The 22,045-nt window shown below is 34.2% G+C and overlaps 2 protein-coding genes across 2 annotated transcripts; one reads left to right on the top strand and one right to left on the bottom strand.

The window, feature by feature from the left end:
* Positions 1-17,688: 17,688 nt before the first annotated feature.
* LOC147908762 (uncharacterized) lies at positions 17,689-18,513 on the bottom strand. Its single transcript, XM_087408749.1, has one exon. It carries the CDS (start codon positions 18,511-18,513, stop codon positions 17,689-17,691), a length of 825 nt encoding a protein of 274 aa, XP_087264875.1.
* Positions 18,514-18,800: 287 nt separating this feature from the next.
* On the top strand, positions 18,801-20,416 carry LOC105144710 (uncharacterized). The gene is made up of 2 exons (XM_087408748.1): positions 18,801-19,043; positions 19,181-20,416. Exons 1-2 carry the CDS (start codon positions 18,801-18,803, stop codon positions 20,414-20,416), a joined length of 1,479 nt encoding a protein of 492 aa, XP_087264874.1.
* Positions 20,417-22,045: the final 1,629 nt, after the last annotated feature.

Below are 22,045 nucleotides of genomic sequence, written 5' to 3'. Positions count from 1 at the left end.
TATAATTTTAATAAATCTTCCCAAAATGTAATTAACTTTAGTCAGACACTTTTAAGATATTTTGTATGACACATTGTATATATTTTATAAGGTAGACCTAAGTGCCGGATTCGTTGTCACTCGAGGGGGAGTATGTGGGGAATTCTTAATACCTCACTAGCGCAGCGAGTGTAGAAAGCTTAAGGATTATGTAGGTAGCGAGTTGCCTAGCAGCGTAAAAATAATAAAAAAAGAAAAATTATAATAACAGATCAATAAAGGCGTTCATCCTGTACGGTCATATTAAATTGTGCTCGTGAAATAAAGATTATTATTACTAGTTATAAATAAAGTCTCGATTATTTTCTATATCACATCACACGACAAGCGTGGGCTTGTCAAGAGAATCTGACTTATCCATTGAGTCACTTATTCCCACATTGTTCCAATTTTTTTTTAAACGATAAATGTTTCCCTGTCATGACGCATTATCGCATAACAAGGCAACAATATTTGTAAATGGTATCTGTAATGTCCACATTACATTTCTAAATGCAACTTCCACATTATATTTTTTCATACAACTTTTCTGCGCTGCAATCTCTAATCATCAATATCAATTAATTTGATTAATTGCGTTCGATTATCTAATGTTTTTGGCTCAATGTATCGAACAAGAAAAGTCATTCATTTGTCATTATAAATATCAAATGTTTCATCGATAAATATTGTAAATTTTGTGTTCTGATTGTTCACAACACGTTCCGTTTCAACTGGACTCAAAACATTTGTAATAATATTTGTACATTTTTTACAACTCATTTGCTCTGTAATACATTAGGATCCTTTCCAATATATTGGAATAAACTAAAAATCTCATTTATAATTGTATGAACAATATTTTTTCCGCGATTAATGTGGCAAATCTTATTTCTGCTTCTTTTATACACTTCTCGAATAACAAAAGCAATTTATTATTTTGTATATTTAAATTTTCATTCGATTCATTGTTTCATTAAAAGAACTTTAACATTTGTTTACACATACTTCGGATTCTGCGTGACAATAGATGTGAGATAAATAAGTAAAGTAAGAGTGTATTACAGATTAAAGAATAAAATAAGTTTTCATCATGTGGCACTTCACGTAATCAACATTTGAACTGCTCAAAAAATAATCATTTCTTTTTAAATGTTGATATATTGTTACATTTTTCAATTGAAGTATCGTTAATAGATGATGAAATTAAGTATCGCCATTAATGAACAATACTATATATTCTTTTCAAGATTATTTTTATGACACGCAGAATTCGCATGTCTCGAAACATGTATTGAATCGCATGAATAATTTTTATTGCACACATTGCAGTAATATATATATATATACTGCTATCAGATGATACTTCGCGTATCCAAAATTTGTATCTTTCGTCTGTAAACCAAGCTTCTGAAAAACTTTGCTTACGTTTTTTAGTTAATTCGTTACACGTCTGTCTCTATATCGCTATATTGCTAACTAAATATATAAACTAAATATATAACTAAATATTTAAATATGGAATGTATATTTGTGTGTATATATGTAGTATATTGTGTGAAATTCTATCTTACCTTCAATATTATAGATAATATTGAAAATGATGTGGCAATACTACTTGCGACCATGCGAGCAAAAATCAACAATAATATATAGCGCATAGTTGCGGCAAAACCTGGATACTTATATATTAGTTCGCGAACGCGACTCACATACATGCACACACAGCGTGGAAGAGCTAAACGAAAGAAGACGACGACACGATGGAAGTTAGTGCAAACAATTTATTATTTCAACGTAAGCGAAGATTGAATATCGAAATTACTTTGATAATAAATAGAAAGTATCCGGTATCCGGTATTATCCGATACTTTTTTACTATCGGATAGTCGGATATCATTAATATTCGAGAATGTATCCGATTAGATATCATTAAATTGTTAATTTTTTCTTATACAAAATGTTTCTTATACAAATTTTCTAGAAACAAGCATATTGCATATTCATGATGTTATAATATCTTATATATTGTTGTAAAATTATAATTTTTTTCTCTATAGCCTTTTTTTTAGAAAACACTTTCGCGGTATCCGGTCGGATATGTCCGGAAAATGTAGGATATCCGACTCGAAGAAATTGCCTTCTCAGATATCCGATATCCAGTTTCCGGTAATTTTAAGATCTTATGCATCTCTAATAATAAATCTGTACTATTTATATTTATTATAAATATTAATATAAATGAAAATTGGTATACTATAATTAGGGTTGCTAGATGGCTGGGATTTTCCGTAAATTACCAGAAATATATAATTTTAACGAAATTTTAGGTTTCGTCTCACATTTTTAAATCACTTTTTACGATCCATTGGCACTTACATTTAAGATTTATAGACAATTATTCATACTTAACTTTGTGTATTGTGGCATCACCGAGTTTTATTAAAAGATTTTTTTATAAATAATTATAAAAAAAATTTTTTAAATAATATAATTATATAGTTAATATTAATAATATAATTATATAGTTTTACTATATAGTATTATATAATAAAATATTAGGTGTTGGAATTAATTCGTAGCGTTTTTTAAATGAAAGAATGTTATTTATTTCACATGAGCATTAAAAAATACATTAATGAAAGTACTTTTAAAACATAAATACTTTGTAAAACGCTACGAATTAATTCCAACACCTAATATATTATAATTTTCCTATAGTTTTCAACCTGCCTTTCTATTTGTGCGAGAGCGAATCAGAGCGAGAGCGCTGACGTGAAATTTTTAGAGTGATGCGGCGTTTGTCTAACAATGTTTCTCGCTAGTTCAAATCCGGCTCGAAGGACCAGAAAATGTGCGAGAATGCACGGCGCGAAAAGATTCGAATGAGAGACCGGCACACAGCTGGTATGATATACGACAGTAAAGAGAACTCAGTTTCTTTGTAATTTAACAAAAGAATTTTCTTTAATATACACAGTTACAAAGTCAGAAAATATAATTAATTAAATATTAGATTAACAGAATATTGAATGCGGTCACCGTTACCAAATTGTATTTGGAATCGCGGTGATGGAAAATCTCGGCGATTTTCTCGGCACTTCTCGAAAAGATTCGTTTTATAGCGGTTTTCACTAAGCGGTTGGCACGGCGATTTTACGAAGCGACATAGTAGCGAGACTATGACTCTAAGAACTCTTAGACTCTAAGAAGAAGGACGGCGAGATCGAAGCATTTATTGCTTTCGGCCTGGGCTTTCTTCTTGGGAAAAAATCCAATAAAATTTTGCCACAATCGTAATTATTACGTGGCATTAGGTGTACAAAATTGATTGGTGCTTTGGATTCTTTTCTAACGACGTTCAACGTAACAGTCATGCGCGACAGAAAATCCGTACGTGGGATTGGTGACAGCGCGTGACGTATTCGTCGGAGCGCGGCGCTCGCGTGCGCGAATTGAATTGTTCTAGAACTTTCGATTGTCCGTTACCAGTGCCTGTTTGCGTGTAACGAATTGTTTTTTAAAAAGAACAAAGAACGCCAAATCGATGATTTTAACGAGGATTAAGATCATGCTCGAGATGAAATTACGAGCTCAATTTATGTGTGCGTTCAATGACAATTAATGTCGGTCGACTGAAAGAATTCTTGCTTTTCTTTCGAATTACCAATCTCAAACACTATTTAAAAAAAAAAGTTATTTTACTTAAAATGTCATAAAAAATTATCGGTATTATAATTTATGTGGGCACATTAATACAAGAGGCTTAATTCAAATAATTTATAAAAATCTCTTTTTCAACTATCAGGCATGTCCTGGAAATATTGGTATTAGGCTTGGCAATCCTATATATATATATATTGTGACGTGACGTTTTCCGTCCGTCACAAGAGCCGTATGGTCTGACCGAACAGTGCAGTCTAGCGTTCTGAGTCCTCTCACATTTTGGGGACGGGCGCACCTGCGTTTTTTTCCCGCGACGTCGTTTGTACGTACCTTACGCGTTCCGAGGTGCCGTTTTCGTTTTCCCGTTTCTGTGTATTCCCGTACCGAGAGTTACAGAGGCCGGCGACTCCCGCGACCTTGACAGAATGACCACCTCACTGGAGAAAAGAGGAGAATGAACGACCAGGATTGGGAGTCAAGAGACGACCGCTGCTGACGGACCCGCCGGATGCGCACGACACCTGACCCCGGGTTGCATGCAAGGTGATATCCTTCATTATTACGTCCTTTTTATTTTCGCAAGGCATTTCCTATCGCACCCTCTTCCAGGCGCAAAGCGGACCGAGAGTGGAACGACATGACGGGGAAGGTCACTCTACACCCCAAGGACGGCGAGAACCCCGAATAGGCACCTCGAGGCTACAAGGCGGCCCGAAAAAAATTCCCGCGATCTCTCGAATTTCGCGCGCCAGGACATGCGACACGGGCATGACGCGGTTCCCGCGATTAGCGGAGCCGCGGAGCCACGCGCCAATCAGATGCGATAAGGCCCCCTCGCGGGGATAACGAACCCTGCGTGCGCCCGGGAGGATTAGCGCCTAGCACTTGTGCTGTGGCCCGCTTAGCGAAGGTACGTGAGAGGACGCAGGGCGCAAGAGAAACGAGAGCTTTCCAGGATCAACCGGACGAGTACCTGCGATGAAACAAGCATCACAATTGTAAAGTCGCCGATTTCCGCGTCTGGGAGACGTCGTTTTATCGGGATTCTGTTGGGTGTATGATATTAAGTGCACGTGGCATTGCCGTGCGGTAGATTTTCGAGGATTTCAAGTACGCGTGTCGCCTCCCGGAACGGTCCTTATCGTCGGGATAATCCTACTGCGTCCGCCAAGGCCTCGTCACTCGTTGTCGGTTTTCTTATCGCGGATCATATGTTGCGTCGAAGTTCCGTACCGTAATGTTGTCGCGTATCGTGTCGAGCGTCTGTAGCGTAAGATTTGCATGTCTATTCGATCTTCTGTGTCAGAGTCATTAATAACAATTTAATAATAGCAATTGATTGTGCGTATTCTGTCGTATCGAGACTGCGTAGCATCGAGTTTGCACATATTCGAGCCTTCTCTGCATCTCAGCTGAGCGGCGCGAGGCCCCGCGAGCGCGCACGAGGTGTCCACTCCGTGTCCACGCTAACATCGTTGCCGAATTCCTTAGTATTTGCGAGGCAATGAGGTATTGTTCGCATAATTCGCGAGAGCATCTCTGTGTGGCGTGAACTCGTGTCGCGAGAATCTAACGAAGTTGATACTTCCAGCGTAAAGTCTCGGGGCCTGCGTGAGCCCGTTATCGTGCTCAAGTAGAACTTATCGTGTCGATTGTATCGCAGATGTAAATGCAAGTCGAAGACTTATTTAATATATTTGTTACTTTTGTTATTGTTGACTTGTGTGTATTTTATTCTCGCCCCTATTCGCTCCTCCAAACGATCTGCTATCCTCGACCGCCCCCTCTGCCATTTCCGAGGCTGAGCTACCGGTTGAGAGCCCGTCGACATTCGCGACTTATTAAAAATGGCATAAAGAAAATATCGCGTAATTTCTAGAAAGAGTGTCACGCTCGCTCGTGCCTGGCGCCCAACTATTGTTTTGTGATTATATGCCGCCCTTAAGAGCGGCCGCGTGAAGACGCATTTCTGTCACGTTTCGTTTAACGCCATCCGTCATCCGATCGCCTACGAAAATCTTAGCTGTGAATGTGCGACGAAGTTGCGCCACGCTCGTGAGTGAGGTTGCAATATATATGTATATATATATAATATATATATAGACACAGTGTGACAAATATGTTCCCGGACAGGGCCTGAAAATCATAATTGAAACAACAAATATGCATACTTTTTGATTTTATTATTCAAAATATTCTCCTCTGGCTTCAATACACTTATTACAGCGATTCAATAGTGATTCAAATGCATGTTCTAGCTCAGTTTGCGGAATTGTCTCTAGTGCCTGTGTAGAAGCTGATTGGATGGTCGGAATGTCATCAAAAAAGCGTCCTTTCAATTTCAATTTCAATTTTGGGAATAATGAGAAATTGCAGGGGGCCAAATCAGGTGAATACGGTGGATGGTTTAACACAGAGACACGATTTCGAGCCAAACATTGACGGACAATCAATGAAGTGTGACTCGGTGCATTATCATGCAACAAAGACCAATCTTCTGGATCACGATATTCGGGGCGAATACGATGAATTCTGCCCATCAATCGCTTTAAAACTTCGAGATAATACCAGTAATTGTTTGACCAGTTGGAACAAACTCTTTGTGGATAATATCTTTGCTATCAAAGAATGTGATGAGCATTATCTTGATTTTTGATGGAACTTTTCGTACTTTTTTTGCTTGTGGTGAATTTTTTGACTTCCATTCCGCACTTTGACGCTTAGTTTTTGGATCATATTGAAAGCATCATGTTTCATCACCCGTAACAATTGATTTTAGGAAGTTTGAATTATTTTCTGCGGCTGCAACGATGTCTCTGGAATAATTGATTCTCGCTGATTTTTGATCGCTTCTTAATGTGTGTGGAATAAACTTCGCACAAACCTTCGTTTTACCCAAATCTTCATGTAATATGGTTCGAATCGTTTCTCTACTGATATTTAAAGCCTCCTCCATCATTTTTAGTGATGCATTGCGATCGTTTGCAACAAAATCACGTACTTTTTCGATCATTTCGGGTGTTCGAATCAAAATTGGTCATCCTGATTTTTTGTCATCTTCAAAGGTCTCTCTGCCTTCCAAAAAACGCTTATGCCACTCAAAAACAGCTGTACGACCTAGACTACTGTAAACTTGTTGCATTGATCGGAATGTTTCTGATGCACTTTTACCAAGTTTTGCGTTAAATTTAATCACTGCTCTTTGTTCCATATTAAAATTTCTACCTCGACCAAAATCTTGTTTAACATGAACTGTCATATCTTCGTTATATGTCAACCAAAATGAATGAAACTTTGACAGATGATAGCAAAATGTTCAACCTTTAAAATGCATGTTTGAACGCACAGATGTCGCCACTGGTTGCTGAGATGTGGTTCGTATCCGGGAACATATTTGTCGCACTGTGAACATATTATACGTATTATACATAATATATATATTAAACATATTATACATCATATACATGTGTTTTTATTAATAAAGAAAAATACATAAATACGAAAAAAAGAAATGAATTTTTTATAATAATATTTTATAATGTCCCCATGGCAGCGTTGGTAGAATCTGAAATAATGTACCGCTTATCATCGTATGAACTCAAAGCGATTTTCGTTTCGGATATGGTGTATACTTCGTGCAATTTCGATTTTATGCGCGACTGCTTGCGCGTTATTTCAATTGCATCAATCAAACACCTCGTATAATCATTGAACGTTATGGATCTCGCTACAACATTGCTCTTGACGCCCTTTGCCGTTTTAGTATCTTTTTTGCCATCGACGCGCAAGGCATACATTTTCGCTCTAAACGAATTCAGTTATGATCACTCCGTTGTTTTCATCTTTCATTAAACCGGGAATTTTTTTATTTACGAATAGAAGTTCATACGCATTGTCGACCGCGTAATCGCTATGTCAAATCAATTGATATCCTGTTTCATAACAGCGTAGACATTGCACCTGATGTGATAAATTAGACTATATCAGTATACATACTTTACAATTTTTGCGAAACAACGGTGTCATATATTCATAGTAAAATTCGTACAAATACGTCTTGGATATGTTCAAGATACACATACGTATATTGGTTTGTCAACTTCATCTCGAGTTTTCACATTTCTATTGCGACCAGATTCTCGGAAAAACGCTTCCACTGTAAAAGTTTGGTTTCGCGATCATTGCCTCTACACCGTGTCTCTCATCCCAACACATTACGAATCGCACATTAACATAGTTACGCATATTCTCCATGGTCTTGCCAAAAACCGCGCTGTTCATTAATTTAAATAAGTTTTTCTCGAACTCATTACTAAAGTTCTACAATTTGTATTGAGTTGAATGTACTCACGAAACCATGGAGATTACGTGAATTGCAGTATATGATGGATCTTTGTAATGCAGAGACTGCTTACTTTGTAATGCAGACGACGAGTACATTGCTGCAGATTGCGATAATGTATGACGTAACACTTTTTATCATACAATGTCAAGGAACTTCTCCTCTCGCTTGCCAGGTAATTTCTCGCGCGTTGGACAAAATGGTAGATCGCATCATGGTGATGTTGTGGATATTCCAAGTCCACCTCAAGAACCCGTCGGTGAATCTATTGCGATGGTCGTAACGTCAAAATTGTCTACGTCGTCGACCCAGCGAAAATCAGTGTATGGCAATGGTTGACACATTGTCCAACCGTACAGGTTGTTAACGTCAAAGTACATCAAGTACGTTGACGGTTTCGATGGATCGTACAACTATTATATTAGGGGTACAAATAAGTTCGTGCGGTTTTTTCTCGAAATTTGGGGCTTTATTGTGAAAAACCGATTACAATGTAATCAGAGTCACTTCCAATGATAATGCAAGCTCTTCTTGCGTTTGACATGGATCTTCATCGAGTAATGCCTCTAATTCTGCGTCTTCAAACTTTCTTGGACATCCAGCACGCTCTTGGTCTTCCAAGTCAAAGTTACCACTCTTAACCGTGCAAACCACTTCTGACACGTTCGCTCAGATAGAGCATGGTCACCATAAACTTCCATTAAAATACGATGACTTTCGGCAGCACTTTTCTTCATATTGAAGTAATGCAGTAAAACTCCCCGCAAAAACACTTTATTTGGTACAAAGTTCGACATATTTGACGAAGTAAAAATATTGTTGTTTACAATTAGAACAAATGACACATACTGAACTTAATACCTACTACAACTATCCAACGCATACTTAGAAATACGGAACGGTGGAATGAAACAGTAGTTACGCCATCTCTTTCAAAACCGCACGAACTTATTTGTACCCCTAATACATATATTTATTGTTGGTCTGCGCATACCTGTTTGAACATTGACTCAGACCGCCATGATCGATATACCATTCGAATAGAACCATCGTCGGTAAGAAGTTCGAAATTGATGCGAATATGTTTCAACGTCCCACGTAAAACCTGATAGTGTATAATAATAGATCGTCCATAATTGATGAGATAACTATTTCAAAAATTCTCAAATATATCGGCCAACAACAATACATCTGTTTTTAAATATAGATAACTGTATTTACCGAGTGTTTGGATGGAGAACCACTGCCATACGTTCACGGCATGCGCGTAATCACTCTCAGATACGATATCACTTATCAGTGAGCTATAAAATAATTCGGACGATGGTAACTCGATTTCCTTCAACTTTTCGATGTAGTCAACGTACCCATACGGAAATATACGTGAGAAGATCCAAATTCTCCGCGCTGAGATTAAAAAATTCTGACCGCGTAATTTTCAATTTATCTTTATCGAGTTAACTACTTATCTTTATACTAATTTTTTAAACTGATACTGAAAAATTTAAATGAATCTACAAAACGTATTTTTATACAAGTTTTCTTGATCATTTTTGGTGTTATCAACATATTTTGTAAATGAAATGTATTTTTCTTTAGTTATAGAAAGTAGTTCTGTATGTCCTTTATACGCGATAACTATGTCTTAATAATAAAATGTGCATCACATCCCGATAAATTATGAAAAACTACAGGAATGCAATATGAATCTTTGTAATTCAAGTTACAATTTTTGAATGCACGGGGCCTCTGTATCGCTCGATCAAGTGACAATGATCGCATGTCATCCGGCGCGAACAGTTTTTCATATACATGGCAGTGGTGCTGTTAAATTTTTGCTTAAAATCATCTCGCATAAAATCTGGCATGGGTACATTGGCCGAAAGTATAGATTCTAAACTATGCACTAAATTTTTAAGTTCCTCGGCGAACCATGCGACGCAATCGTTACCGCGACGAAACCGATACATACACAACGAATTGTCGAGCAATGGACGTAGTATGCTAAGCTAAATTCCCAATGTTGTTGATACGTATAGCTGGATGTTTCCATGTCCATCTTCATCTTCTCTAGGGTGCATTCTAGATCGATGTAGACCATAAACGGGACGCGTTTCTTCCTGCAGTGGTTGCTAAAGCTCAACTACTTGTTGTCCTCACTGGGCAGCCGGATCGCGCAGTTGTTAAATTTTCCACAGTCTATTGCATGTATCTCTAATTTCGTAGTTGTATGAAAATAGTGCAGGCATCTGGAAAATAACACAAATTTTTATTATTATTTAAAAAATAATGTTGCTAAAAATATTTATAATTTTTTTCTTTTTTAAATTATACGAACCTATCACAGACATATATTCTATTCTTTGTTGCTGTAATTTACGATCTCACAAAGTGAGATAAATTCTTGATCCAAAATGCTCTGTATTTTGCATGGATCCTGCACGTATAAAAGATTGACGTGTTTGTCTCTTTCGGTCGATGAGCCGTAATGGAAGAATTTTTTTTTGCTTCTCGATGATGTAAACATTGATGAAGATGTCATTGAGACTTTCAAATCTTTTAATTTGACTCAACGTCATTGGAAACTAGATGCCTGTGAGATTTAGCATTATAAAATAATGCGGATATGATGACTCTCGCTCCGTATTCTTTTTAGCTGGGTGTAGAGGCTACTCTACCGACCATGCGAAATATGCGTTGCCTAAAGATTACACGTTGATTATCGCTCTCTTCATTTTAATTTCTCGTGGGAGTTCGATGTAGCATCTCACATGCAACGGATTGAACTTATTCACGTTCACGGTCAAATTTAGGATACGCGACAGTGTCCACTCGCTATCGCGCTCTTGAAATTTCTCCAGCGATGTCAGGATAGGCGCAACTCGTACCATTCTTCTAAATTAGACGAAAGAGTTCATAATTTTTTATATTAACACTTTTATTCGCGCGTTTATCACCTGACTCAAATTCACCATTAAAAGCAGTATTTATCTTGATATTATCATTTTTCTGGATAACGTCTCGCACACGTTCCAGCACTATTTTTCTTGCGTTTTCGAGAAATTGGCGAAGCTCAATGTGTTCAAAGTTTATCATGACATCGGTCAGTATACGGCTTTCAAACGCCGTTTCGGCGTTTCACGCTACTAGAGTCCCGCGCTGTACCCAGCACCCACTTGCACAAAACATTCACACAACAATCCTTCAAACGTTCAAGTCGCACAATACGAGCGATCAATGATTGTTTAATCGATAATCGCGGACGTTTAACACGATTTTGTGCTTCCAATGATTCGATTAAATTATCCCAACGCTGTTCCCACGCAAGAAAAGTTACTGTAAAATATCTCTTTTGTAACATAGGTACTTCTTCCTAAGTTTCACTTAAATTAAATAAGTATTACCATAGAAAAATAAAAAAATTTAATTCGCAAGCAAGTAAATTTTTGATTATTTCATAATTTCATATTAATATCGGCTTAAAAAAACAAATCTAAGTGATGTATTATTAGTTATTAAAAGAAAAGTGGTTGTTAGTATACAATACGTTATTTTGAGTAACAATAGTAATTTATTATAATAAAATAGTCAAAATTAGACATGTGTGGGGATGGGATACTTTGGCTATTATAAGAAAAGATTAAGTTGATTTATTATTCCGCACGTGTAAACATTCGTTTACAATTTAACTCTACAAAATACTCTATATTTAGTATTTCTATATTAAAATAAAGTAAAATTAAAATAATTTATATCTGTTTTTCTGTAACAACATTTTGCTGTTTGATGATTACAAAATAACTTTGAAAGATACAATTTTTACTAAGAAGTATACATCTACTCTCTAATTTTTATTTTTATTACTTTCCTATTATGTTTCTGTTAATTTAATATAGAATTTATCACAAAGGTAATTTATACTATGATATGTACCAATTTACCCCACATATTGGGGCAAGTTAATTACAATGCAGCATGTTGGTATTTCATTTATTGCAGAAAGTAAACAGTGTATAGGATTATTATTAGTATGAAAATGTAGAGAAAAAGGTTCTCTCTATCACACTGATGTATTTTAATCATAATAGTTAATTGTTTAAAAAATCTAATGCCGAAATTGTGAAAACTGTGCCAATGAGACCCGGTCTCTCCTGTGTTTTTCTTTCATAACACAAGGCAATAAAGTTACAATTTTTTAAAATTATGTATATTGATTTTATAAGAATTTGATGATTCAAATCTGATAATAATCTAAAATTTGCTCTATCACCCACAATTCTTTTACAATAAAAAATTAACTTTTACAATTAAAATATATTTTAAGTATTTAAAATAGGTTACAAAAAATTTACAAAAATTGTATAACTCCATTACATTTAAATCTTATATAAAACGCTTAGTTGTTCCTTCTTTTTTTGCCAAAGAAGTTGCATTTTTAACTTTTCTTTTTGTGCTTTGCTTTCTGATTTTTTTATGTGCAGCATCCAACAATAATGTCCCATTCTTGTGAGAGAGTATATAAATTTTTTCTCCACGCAGTGAAGAATCCGCACTCATAGTTTGTAGAGCAAGGCTGAGCAAGTTGAAATAATATATAAATAATAACACATAAAATGATAAACTGGAATGAAAAAACTGGAAATAGAGATTTTTCGATTTTTAGTACAAATTTTTTAGATCAATTTTTAAATTTAAACAATGATTAAAGAACTCGACTGACAATGAATTAATTATTCTTTGCACGTAAACATTTATTTGTTATTAGTAAATTTTTGAAAAAATTATTCAAAATACTAATTTTGTAAACAGAGAACAATGAAATATTCTTTGATTTTAAATAGAATTTAATTAACTAGAAGTATAACTTTATATTAATAACATTTATATGTCATTATATGGAAAATACTGATATATATAGGGGAAAATTACCGATATTGACATATGTCTCCTAAAGCGGCACCCCCTTATTTCTCAGAAACAATTGCATTTTATTAATACTAATAAAAACGTGTTCTGTTTAGCTAATTAAAGAAATACAAACTCATAATTCATATATTTGTGGCTTGTTTCTATGTCAAATCAGCTAAAAACAAATTCTATGAATCGGAGGAGAAAATTTTTACGGTGTTCTTTTGCAAATTACGTAATTTATATAATAGTGTGTGGCTGTATTATTGATATTATTATATCATGTTATAATAAGTGCTTATAGTTTCATAAATTAATTTTATTTATAGAATAAGATATATTTTTATCCTATAGAATAGGAATATAGGCATATTGCCTGCTATGTCTTAATTTTGTAGTCTATTTTGTTAGAACCTCATTTTTGCTTATCTTACGAAAAATTTAATTATTGCAAGATTACATACAATATTATAAAAATTGCTTATACTCTCTGATAGAAGACACTTTTTAGTTTGTATTTATGTTTTTGAAATTGTATTTTTACCTTTTGTTTACCAAGAAATATTGTCTAAAAAGAAAGTGGTGGGATATCATTGATTGATATCTTTCCTTACGTAAATAACATACGTATCAACTATTGTATACGTTTATCAAAAAAATGTTCAAAAACATGATTAGTATTTAATCGAAATTTTGGTTAATAAATTGAATTTAAATTAATGAATAATTTATTTATAAAGTGGGTATCCAATTTTTTGTTATATAGCCAGATGTTATTAAAATAAATATTAAATAAATATTAAATAACTTTTACAAAGTGCAGTTATAAAATGGACTTAAATATTTTATAGAATTTACAGAAAACAATTGTAAACATACAAATTGTAGTAAGGATGAATATTATGATTATGGAAATGATAATACTGATAGTAATTATAAACCAGATGATTTTCAGACAGTTATAATTATGAATCATATTGTAAGTATTTGTGTATTAATAACAACAACATTTATTATTTGTAATAGTCCTAATATATAGTTAAATATTTATAAATATAAAATTATATAGAATGAATATCAAATTAGATAAAATAGAAGATTTATAGTATAATCTCGGATAGACCGATTTATACAGATATTTATTGTAAATTTATATTATAAAGCATCATTGTTAAAGAATTCTTGACGAAGAATACTCATTTACCAATAAGCTATATTTAATTTATTACGTTGTAATCTATTCCTGTGTGTGTGTGTGTATGTGTGTGGGTGTGTGGGTGTGTGTGGGTGTGTGTGTATGTGTTTTAATAGAATATTTATTGAAAAATGTAAATAAATTGTTAATATTTCCCAATCAATATTGTAATAAAATTTAACAATTAAAGCGTTATATCATCTTAAGAGTCTAAAAATCATAGGCAACTTTAGGAATTTTTTTTGACAAAATAATGGAAGTAATGAAAAGTTTGTTTTAAAACTTGTATAGCTCAATCTTTTAATTCTATATTCATTTTATAAATATTTGATAAATATAATAGACTATTTTCTGTAATAATAAGTAGATAATGTGCAACTGATTTAATGCAAATTTATAATTATGTTACATCTTTGATTGCACATTTTATTTTTATCGAACAAGTTGTTACTATGTATTCGATATAATCAAATATTGTAATCGAAAAGTCAGCAATAAATTTGAACAAATAAAAAAAGAATTCATGCAAGTTCATATCTTAAAAAATTACAAGTAAACTTAGGGTTAATTTTATGGTAAAATTTTGTATTACCATCGTTAAAAAACAGTAAATATTTATTGAACAATTAATATAAATTATTCGCTCATTGTTCTGCTCATTTCAAAATGTAGCTTTGAAATATTTGAGCAATAATATTCAAAGTAAAATGAGTTGGTCAGCACAAAACGTTAATGCAATGAAGTACTGTATTGTTCATGGATACGATCTTTCCAGGTACAGTATATTCACAGTTATATCAATTCTAGGTTGACCTCAATTCAGCTTTTCAGCCGAAAGTTGACTATTAACTGAATGAAACTGGAAATGATATCTGTAGGTACGCATAAAGACACTGAAAAAATTTCGTGTAAAAAATTTCAAATGTAATAAAAAGTAATACGTATTATATGACATATAAACATTTATGCTTATTGTCTTATATTAATTCGAATATAATTGCTTAATCTTTTTACTAAATAAATCAAATTTTAATAACGTCTTCAAAATATAATCAATGCAATTTTCAACATGAAATAAAAAATTAAAATATGTACACTGTTGGGAAAAATGTACCAAATTTAATATAAACCGCATGTCGCAAACGAATTCATTCTAATTTTGGGTTAATTTAATACAAAATGAATATGTTACTCAACAAATATTATGTAAGAAAATAAATACAAAAAAGATAATATCGACAGTTTGTAAATAAACCGGAAAAGTATATTTAAAAAAAGTTAACATTTATGATTTATTAAATTAATATACGTATTTCATTTATTTATCTTATAATTCACATTTTAAAACACATTATATTACTTATGAATTATTATATTACTTATGAATGTTGAATATCAAATTCTTTAAGTGACGTAATTATTATGTTAAATTAATATTCAATTATTTTAAAAAGATTCAACACAATCTGTGAACACAGAACGTGAATGGACCGTTTCCGACACAAATACACAATTTTTGTTTATTATGTATATATTGATATAACATATATATATATATATATATATATATATATATATATATATATATTGTATATATAACAGCAATAATCAAGAGACACGGTGTCTCGCGCCAAGTGAACGCACAACGCTAGACCGCCTCATGTCTTTACGCGAGTTAGCGAGTTGCGAGCTTATCGGTCCCACACTTGGTTTTTCAATAAAGGCTGGACCGATCGATTTCTGAATATAAGCTCAATGAACAACATGGATCAGAATTATATAATAAGTATTTATTTTACTTGTATACATCCTACGAACGAATATATCGTGATGCGAAATCCAAAATGTTAAATTTTTAAAGAAAGTAAGATACGTCATCGCATTAAAAAATCATTTCCATTTCATATTTTTGATGGTAGATGGCACTCGTTTATTGCGACTGTGGGAAATCTGACTCAATGGATAAGTCAGAGTCCTTTTGACAAGCCCACGCTTGTCGTGTGATGTGATAAAGAAATTTACAATCGAGACTTAATTTGTAACTGTAAATATAATATTTATTTCACGAGTACAATTTTATACGAACGTACAGGACGAACACCTCTATTGATCTGTTAATATAATATTTTTTTTTATTATTTTTTTACGCTGCTAGGCAACTCGTTACCAACACAATCCTTAAGCTTACTACGCTCGCTGCGCTAGTGAGGCATTAAGAATTCCCCACACGACTCTCATTTATTGATTTACCTATGGTTTCATTAGTAGATTGTGTTGAATCTTTTTAAAATAATTGAATATTAATTTAACATAATAATTACGTCACTTAAAGGATTTGATATTCAACATTCATAAGTAATATAATAATTCATAAGTAATATAATGTGTTTTAAAATGTGAATTATAAGACAAATAAATGAAATACGTATATTAATTTAATAAATCATTAGTACTGTATATCGACAGTGAAATAAAATGAATACAATTCGCAGGATAATAATTAATTAATAATAAATTTAATATTAATATTAATAAATCAATATTAAGTCGATAAATAATTATTAATTCGATGCATTGTGAAAGCAGATAAATGAAATCAGTAAGATTTGTTGAGAATTAATTTCTTATTATAATTTCCTATTCAATAATATTAATAATATTAATAATATATCTGTTACATATAATAACATATTTCGAAAGCCATAGTAAGTGTTCGCTATTGAGGAAGTGAGTGTCTAGATATTCACTAATTTTAGACATAACATTTCCCAGCAAACGAGAATGAATTGTAATGGATTAAAATGGATTCAGATTTTCAGAAATACGAATTTATGAATGTTAAAATGAATACTGAATCCATTTTTATTCATTTATATGAATTGAATGAAATAAATATCTATTTCTTTTCAATCTTGAATGCATTTTTATTTATTTATAAGAATGACATGGAGTATATTTCTATGTTTTTCAATCTAAAAATAATATTATATTATCATATTTTGTATGCATCGTGAATACTGGTTAATTTAAAATCATGAATAAGAAATGCAGTTTTTCAATCCAGTTGAATCTAAAAACAAAACAGTAATGCCATTTCTGTGCATTATAAATACTGTTTAATTTAAAATTATGAATGAGAAATGCAGTTAACTAATCTGTGCTTCGCGGGTTTTCTCCATGTCTTGGTCCATTCTTGATGTGCCAACGTTTCGTGGGCCTTGCAGTCCACTTCATCAGGGCGAGGAGCAGCCTGATACTGAGCTGTTCCTCCAGGTCCTTCCTTTTTATGTTACGCTACTTGTTGAGGTGGGAGTTTTTTGGTGGTGGAGGGGGGGGGGGTTAGAGTGATGGGGGAGACAGATAGTGGAATCTTGGTCGGTCTTTGCTGGTCGGGAGGATGGTCTTCCATATCTTACTTATGTTATAGCCATTATCCCTGTTTAAATTGTTAGGGTGTTTTTGTATTTCTATGACTTCTCTGTATTTTCTTGGGAAGTATGATGTGGTGTTGGTTATCGTGGTTGCTTGGTCAAACAGTATTTGATGTCCTGTTTCGACGTTATGTTCTGATAGTGCCAACTGTGTGACGTGTTTCAGTCTGACGTCTCGTTGGTGTTCTTTTATCCGTAGGTTTACCATTCTCCCGGTTTCCCCGATGTATACTTGTCCGCGGGAACACGGTATTCTGTATACTCCTGCGGAACTGAGTGGCGGTCTTGGATCTTTGGGGTTTCTTAAGATTTGTCCTATCTTTGGGTGGTTTGTAGATAGTTCGGATATTGTGTTTGTTCAATATCCTGCCGATCCGGTCTGTAGTTCCTTTGACGTAAGGGAGAATGGTTAGGGTCCTGTCGTCTGTTTGTGTGTTCGGAGCCGTTGTCTTGTTTGTGTGTTTGTTGATTGTTTTGGTTATGTCTTTTTTGTCGTGTCCATTGTTTTGTAGGGCCTGTTTTAGATGGTTTATTTCTGTCCGTAGATGTCCTCTGTCGGAGATGGCGAAGGCTCTGTGTACCAGTGAGTTTATTACTGATTGTTTTTGTGCTGGGTGGTGGTGTGACTCAGCATGTAAGTATCTGTCCGTGTGTGTTGTTTTTCTGTACACTTGATGCCCTAGGGTGCCGTTGGCCTCCTTTGACACCAGCACATCTAGGAATGGGAGTTTCCCGTTTTCCTCTATGTCTATGGTGAAACGGATATTGGGGTGTTGTTTGTTGAGGTGGATGAGGAATTTTCGGAGTTCAGATCTGCCGTGTCTCCATATCACAAATGTGTCGTCTACGTACCGGAACCAGACTTCTGGTTTCTTTGGTGCTTTCCTGAGAGCCTCTTTCTCGAAGTGTTCCATGAAGATGTTAGCGATTACAGGAGAAATCGGAGAGCCCATAACTGCTCCTGACGTTTGTTCGTAGAAATGGTTGTCGTAGGAGAAATACGTGGTCGTTAGGCAGTGCTCTATTAGTGGGATGAGGTCGGAGGAGACTTTTTGTGAGGTTTTTATTATGTTAATCGTATCTTTTATTGGAACTTGTATAAACAGGAATTCTACGTCGAAGCTAATGAGTAGATCTGTGGGTTGTAGTCGGATTTTTTGGATTTTATGTATAAAGATTTTATGTACAAGACCTAAACAGGGACACAGACATCATCGTGCTGCCAGCCGACAAGGGCAACATGACAGTAGTCATAAACACATCAGACTACAAGAAAAAGATGAAAGGTCTGCTCTCGGATAAAACGTATAGAAAGCTTGACAAGGATCCAACCAACACAATCACACAGAACACCAGGGACCTTGTGGAAAAAAGCAACATCCCAAACGAAACCAAAAAAACATTAAAACCCACAAACCCTCTCCCACCGAGACTATACGGACTACCAAAAATACACAAACCCAACGTCCCCCTCAGACCAATTGTTAGCGCCATAAAGTCCCCGACATTTAACCTATCCCGCTTCCTAGCAAAACATTACAACCTCTAACTGGAAAAACAGAATCACACATAACCAACTCAACGGACTTCATACATAAAATCCAAAAAATCCGACTACAGCCCACAGATCTACTCGTTAGCTTCGACGTAGAATTCCTGTTTATACAAGTTCCAATAAAAGATACGATTAACATAATAAAAACCTCACAAAAAGTCTCCTCCGACCTCATCCCACTAATAGAGCACTGCCTAACGACCACGTATTTCTCCTACGACAACCATTTCTACGAACAAACGTCAGGAGCAGTTATGGGCTCTCCGATTTCTCCTGTAATCGCTAACATCTTCATGGAACACTTCGAGAAAGAGTCTCTCAGGAAAGCACCAAAGAAACCAGAAGTCTGGTTCCGGTACGTAGACGACACATTTGTGATATGGAGACACGGCAGATCTGAACTCCGAAAATTCCTCATCCACCTCAACAAACAACACCCCAATATCCGTTTCACCATAGACATAGAGGAAAACGGGAAACTCCCATTCCTAGATGTGCTGGTGTCAAAGGAGGCCAACGGCACCCTAGGGCATCAAGTGTACAGAAAAACAACACACACGGACAGATACTTACATGCTGAGTCACACCACCACCCAGCACAAAAACAATCAGTAATAAACTCACTGGTACACAGAGCCTTCGCCATCTCCGACAGAGGACATCTACGGACAGAAATAAACCATCTAAAACAGGCCCTACAAAACAATGGACACGACAAAAAAGACATAACCAAAACAATCAACAAACACACAAACAAGACAACGGCTCCGAACACACAAACAGACGACAGGACCCTAACCATTCTCCCTTACGTCAAAGGAACTACAGACCGGATCGGCAGGATATTGAACAAACACAATATCCGAACTATCTACAAACCACCCAAAAAGATAGGACAAATCTTAAGAAACCCCAAAGATCCAAGACCGCCACTCAGTTCCGCAGGAGTATACAGAATACCGTGTTCCCGCGGACAAGTATACATCGGGGAAACCGGGAGAATGGTAAACCTACGGATAAAAGAACACCAACGAGACGTCAGACTGAAACACGTCACACAGTTGGCACTATCAGAACATAACGTCGAAACAGGACATCAAATACTGTTTGACCAAGCAACCACGATAACCAACACCACATCATACTTCCCAAGAAAATACAGAGAAGTCATAGAAATACAAAAACACCCTAACAATCTAAACAGGGATAATGGCTATAACATAAGTAAGATATGGAAGACCATCCTCCCGACCAGCAAAGACCGACCAAGATTCCACTATCTGTCTCCCCCATCACTCTAACCCCCCCCCCCTCCACCACCAAAAAACTCCCACCTCAACAAGTAGCGTAACATAAAAAGGAAGGACCTGGAGGAACAGCTCAGTATCAGGCTGCTCCTCGCCCTGATGAAGTGGACTGCAAGGCCCACGAAACGTTGGCACATCAAGAATGGACCAAGACATGGAGAAAACCCGCGAAGCAGATTAATTATATAGAAAACACCCATGGAAGCATCAAGAAGGAATGCAGTTTTTTAATCCAATTGAATAAAAAAAAAATTTTTCTTAAAATGGGCCATGAATGCTATTCAAAATTGTGAGTAGAAAATCCATTGTTTCATTTAAAAATGCATCATGAATACTATTTTAAAATTATAAATAAGAAATAGTTTGTTTTAATTCAATTGAATTAAAAAAAAGTTGTACCGTAAAAATATATCATAAATGCTACTTCATTTAATAGAAATTTAAAAGAAACATTTAAAAGAAACATAAAAAGAACTATGTAAATACATATGTACAATAAATGTATATATGTAAATTCCTTATTTTTAATTAAATAAATTAATCGCTTTTATATATATTTTATATTAATACATTTCCTGCATTATACAGCTAGCGTATATTTTTTGTATAAAAGTTTTAAAATAATACTATAGAATTTCATGTAATTACTACTTTAATTTATTTAATCTTTCACATGTATAAACTTTTTTTTTAATATGAAATTCAATTTATTTTGAATTTAAAATACGAATTCGGATGGACTGAAAATTTTCAATCCATTTCAATGCATTTTCGTTTGCTGCGTTCAGATACCTAAATTTTCTTTTTCCCAAAAATTTCACAATTGCACTAAATAAAAAACAATTTCTTTGAGGATTTTTATTACATTTCTCAGGTATTAAAATCTAGAATAAACTTATTACTGTGAAAATGCATGAAAGATTTCGGTAGCGATACGCGATAGCGATAGATTAAACTTACTCTCTGACAGACTCGTTTATTGGCTGGATTATGTCGCAAGGACAAAAGGCGACACCGAGAAGATTCATAAGCCATCCAGCAAACGAGAATGGATTAAAATATTGTAGATTGAAATTTTTTTCTATCCGCATGCGTATTTTAAGTAGCAAATTTTTTTTAGATTTAATTGGATTTAATTAGATTCAATTGATGCAATTATAAAAAAAGTGCAGTTGAAAAACTGCATTTCCTATTCAAAATTTTGAATTAAACAGTATTCACAATTATGTTTTACAGAAAAAGTTAATATTATTTTTAAATTGAAAGGCATAGAGATATGCTCCATGCAATTTCTGTAAATGAATAAAAATGCATTCAGGATTAAAAAGCATTTATTTTAACATTCGTAAATCAATGTTTCTGAAAATCTGAATCCATTTCAATTCATTTCAATCCATTTTCGTTTGCTTGGGCTAAAACTCAATTTGTAATAATTACTTTTTTTAATTTCTGCCAAAACTAAAACCCAACTGAAATTTCAATTTTTCATTTCAACTAGCAGTAATCAAAGCCGAAATTTAATTTTCGGTTGAATTCTAATTATATTATATAGCACATATATAAGTTGAAAATATTACATCTCAAATTTATTTATATAATCAGTACAGCCATTAAAATTGTTCA

Source organism: Acromyrmex echinatior, chromosome 8 (assembly GCF_024713525.1).
Source record: "Acromyrmex echinatior isolate Ae372 chromosome 8, ASM2471352v2, whole genome shotgun sequence".
Classification (NCBI taxonomy): Eukaryota; Metazoa; Arthropoda; class Insecta; order Hymenoptera; family Formicidae; genus Acromyrmex; species Acromyrmex echinatior.
Note: the sequence above shows the minus strand (reverse complement) of the source record. Positions and strands in the feature narration are given on the sequence as shown.

Coding starts and splice junctions, on each gene's coding strand:
- LOC105144710 (XM_087408748.1), top strand. CDS start 18,801: ATGACAGTAGTCATAAACACATCAGACTACAAGAAAAAGATGAAAGGT. Junction 19,044..19,180: donor ACGTCCCCCTCAGACCAATT/GTTAGCGCCATA, acceptor ATCCGACTACAG/CCCACAGATCTACTCGTTAG.
- LOC147908762 (XM_087408749.1), bottom strand. CDS start 18,513: ATGGGCTCTCCGATTTCTCCTGTAATCGCTAACATCTTCATGGAACAC.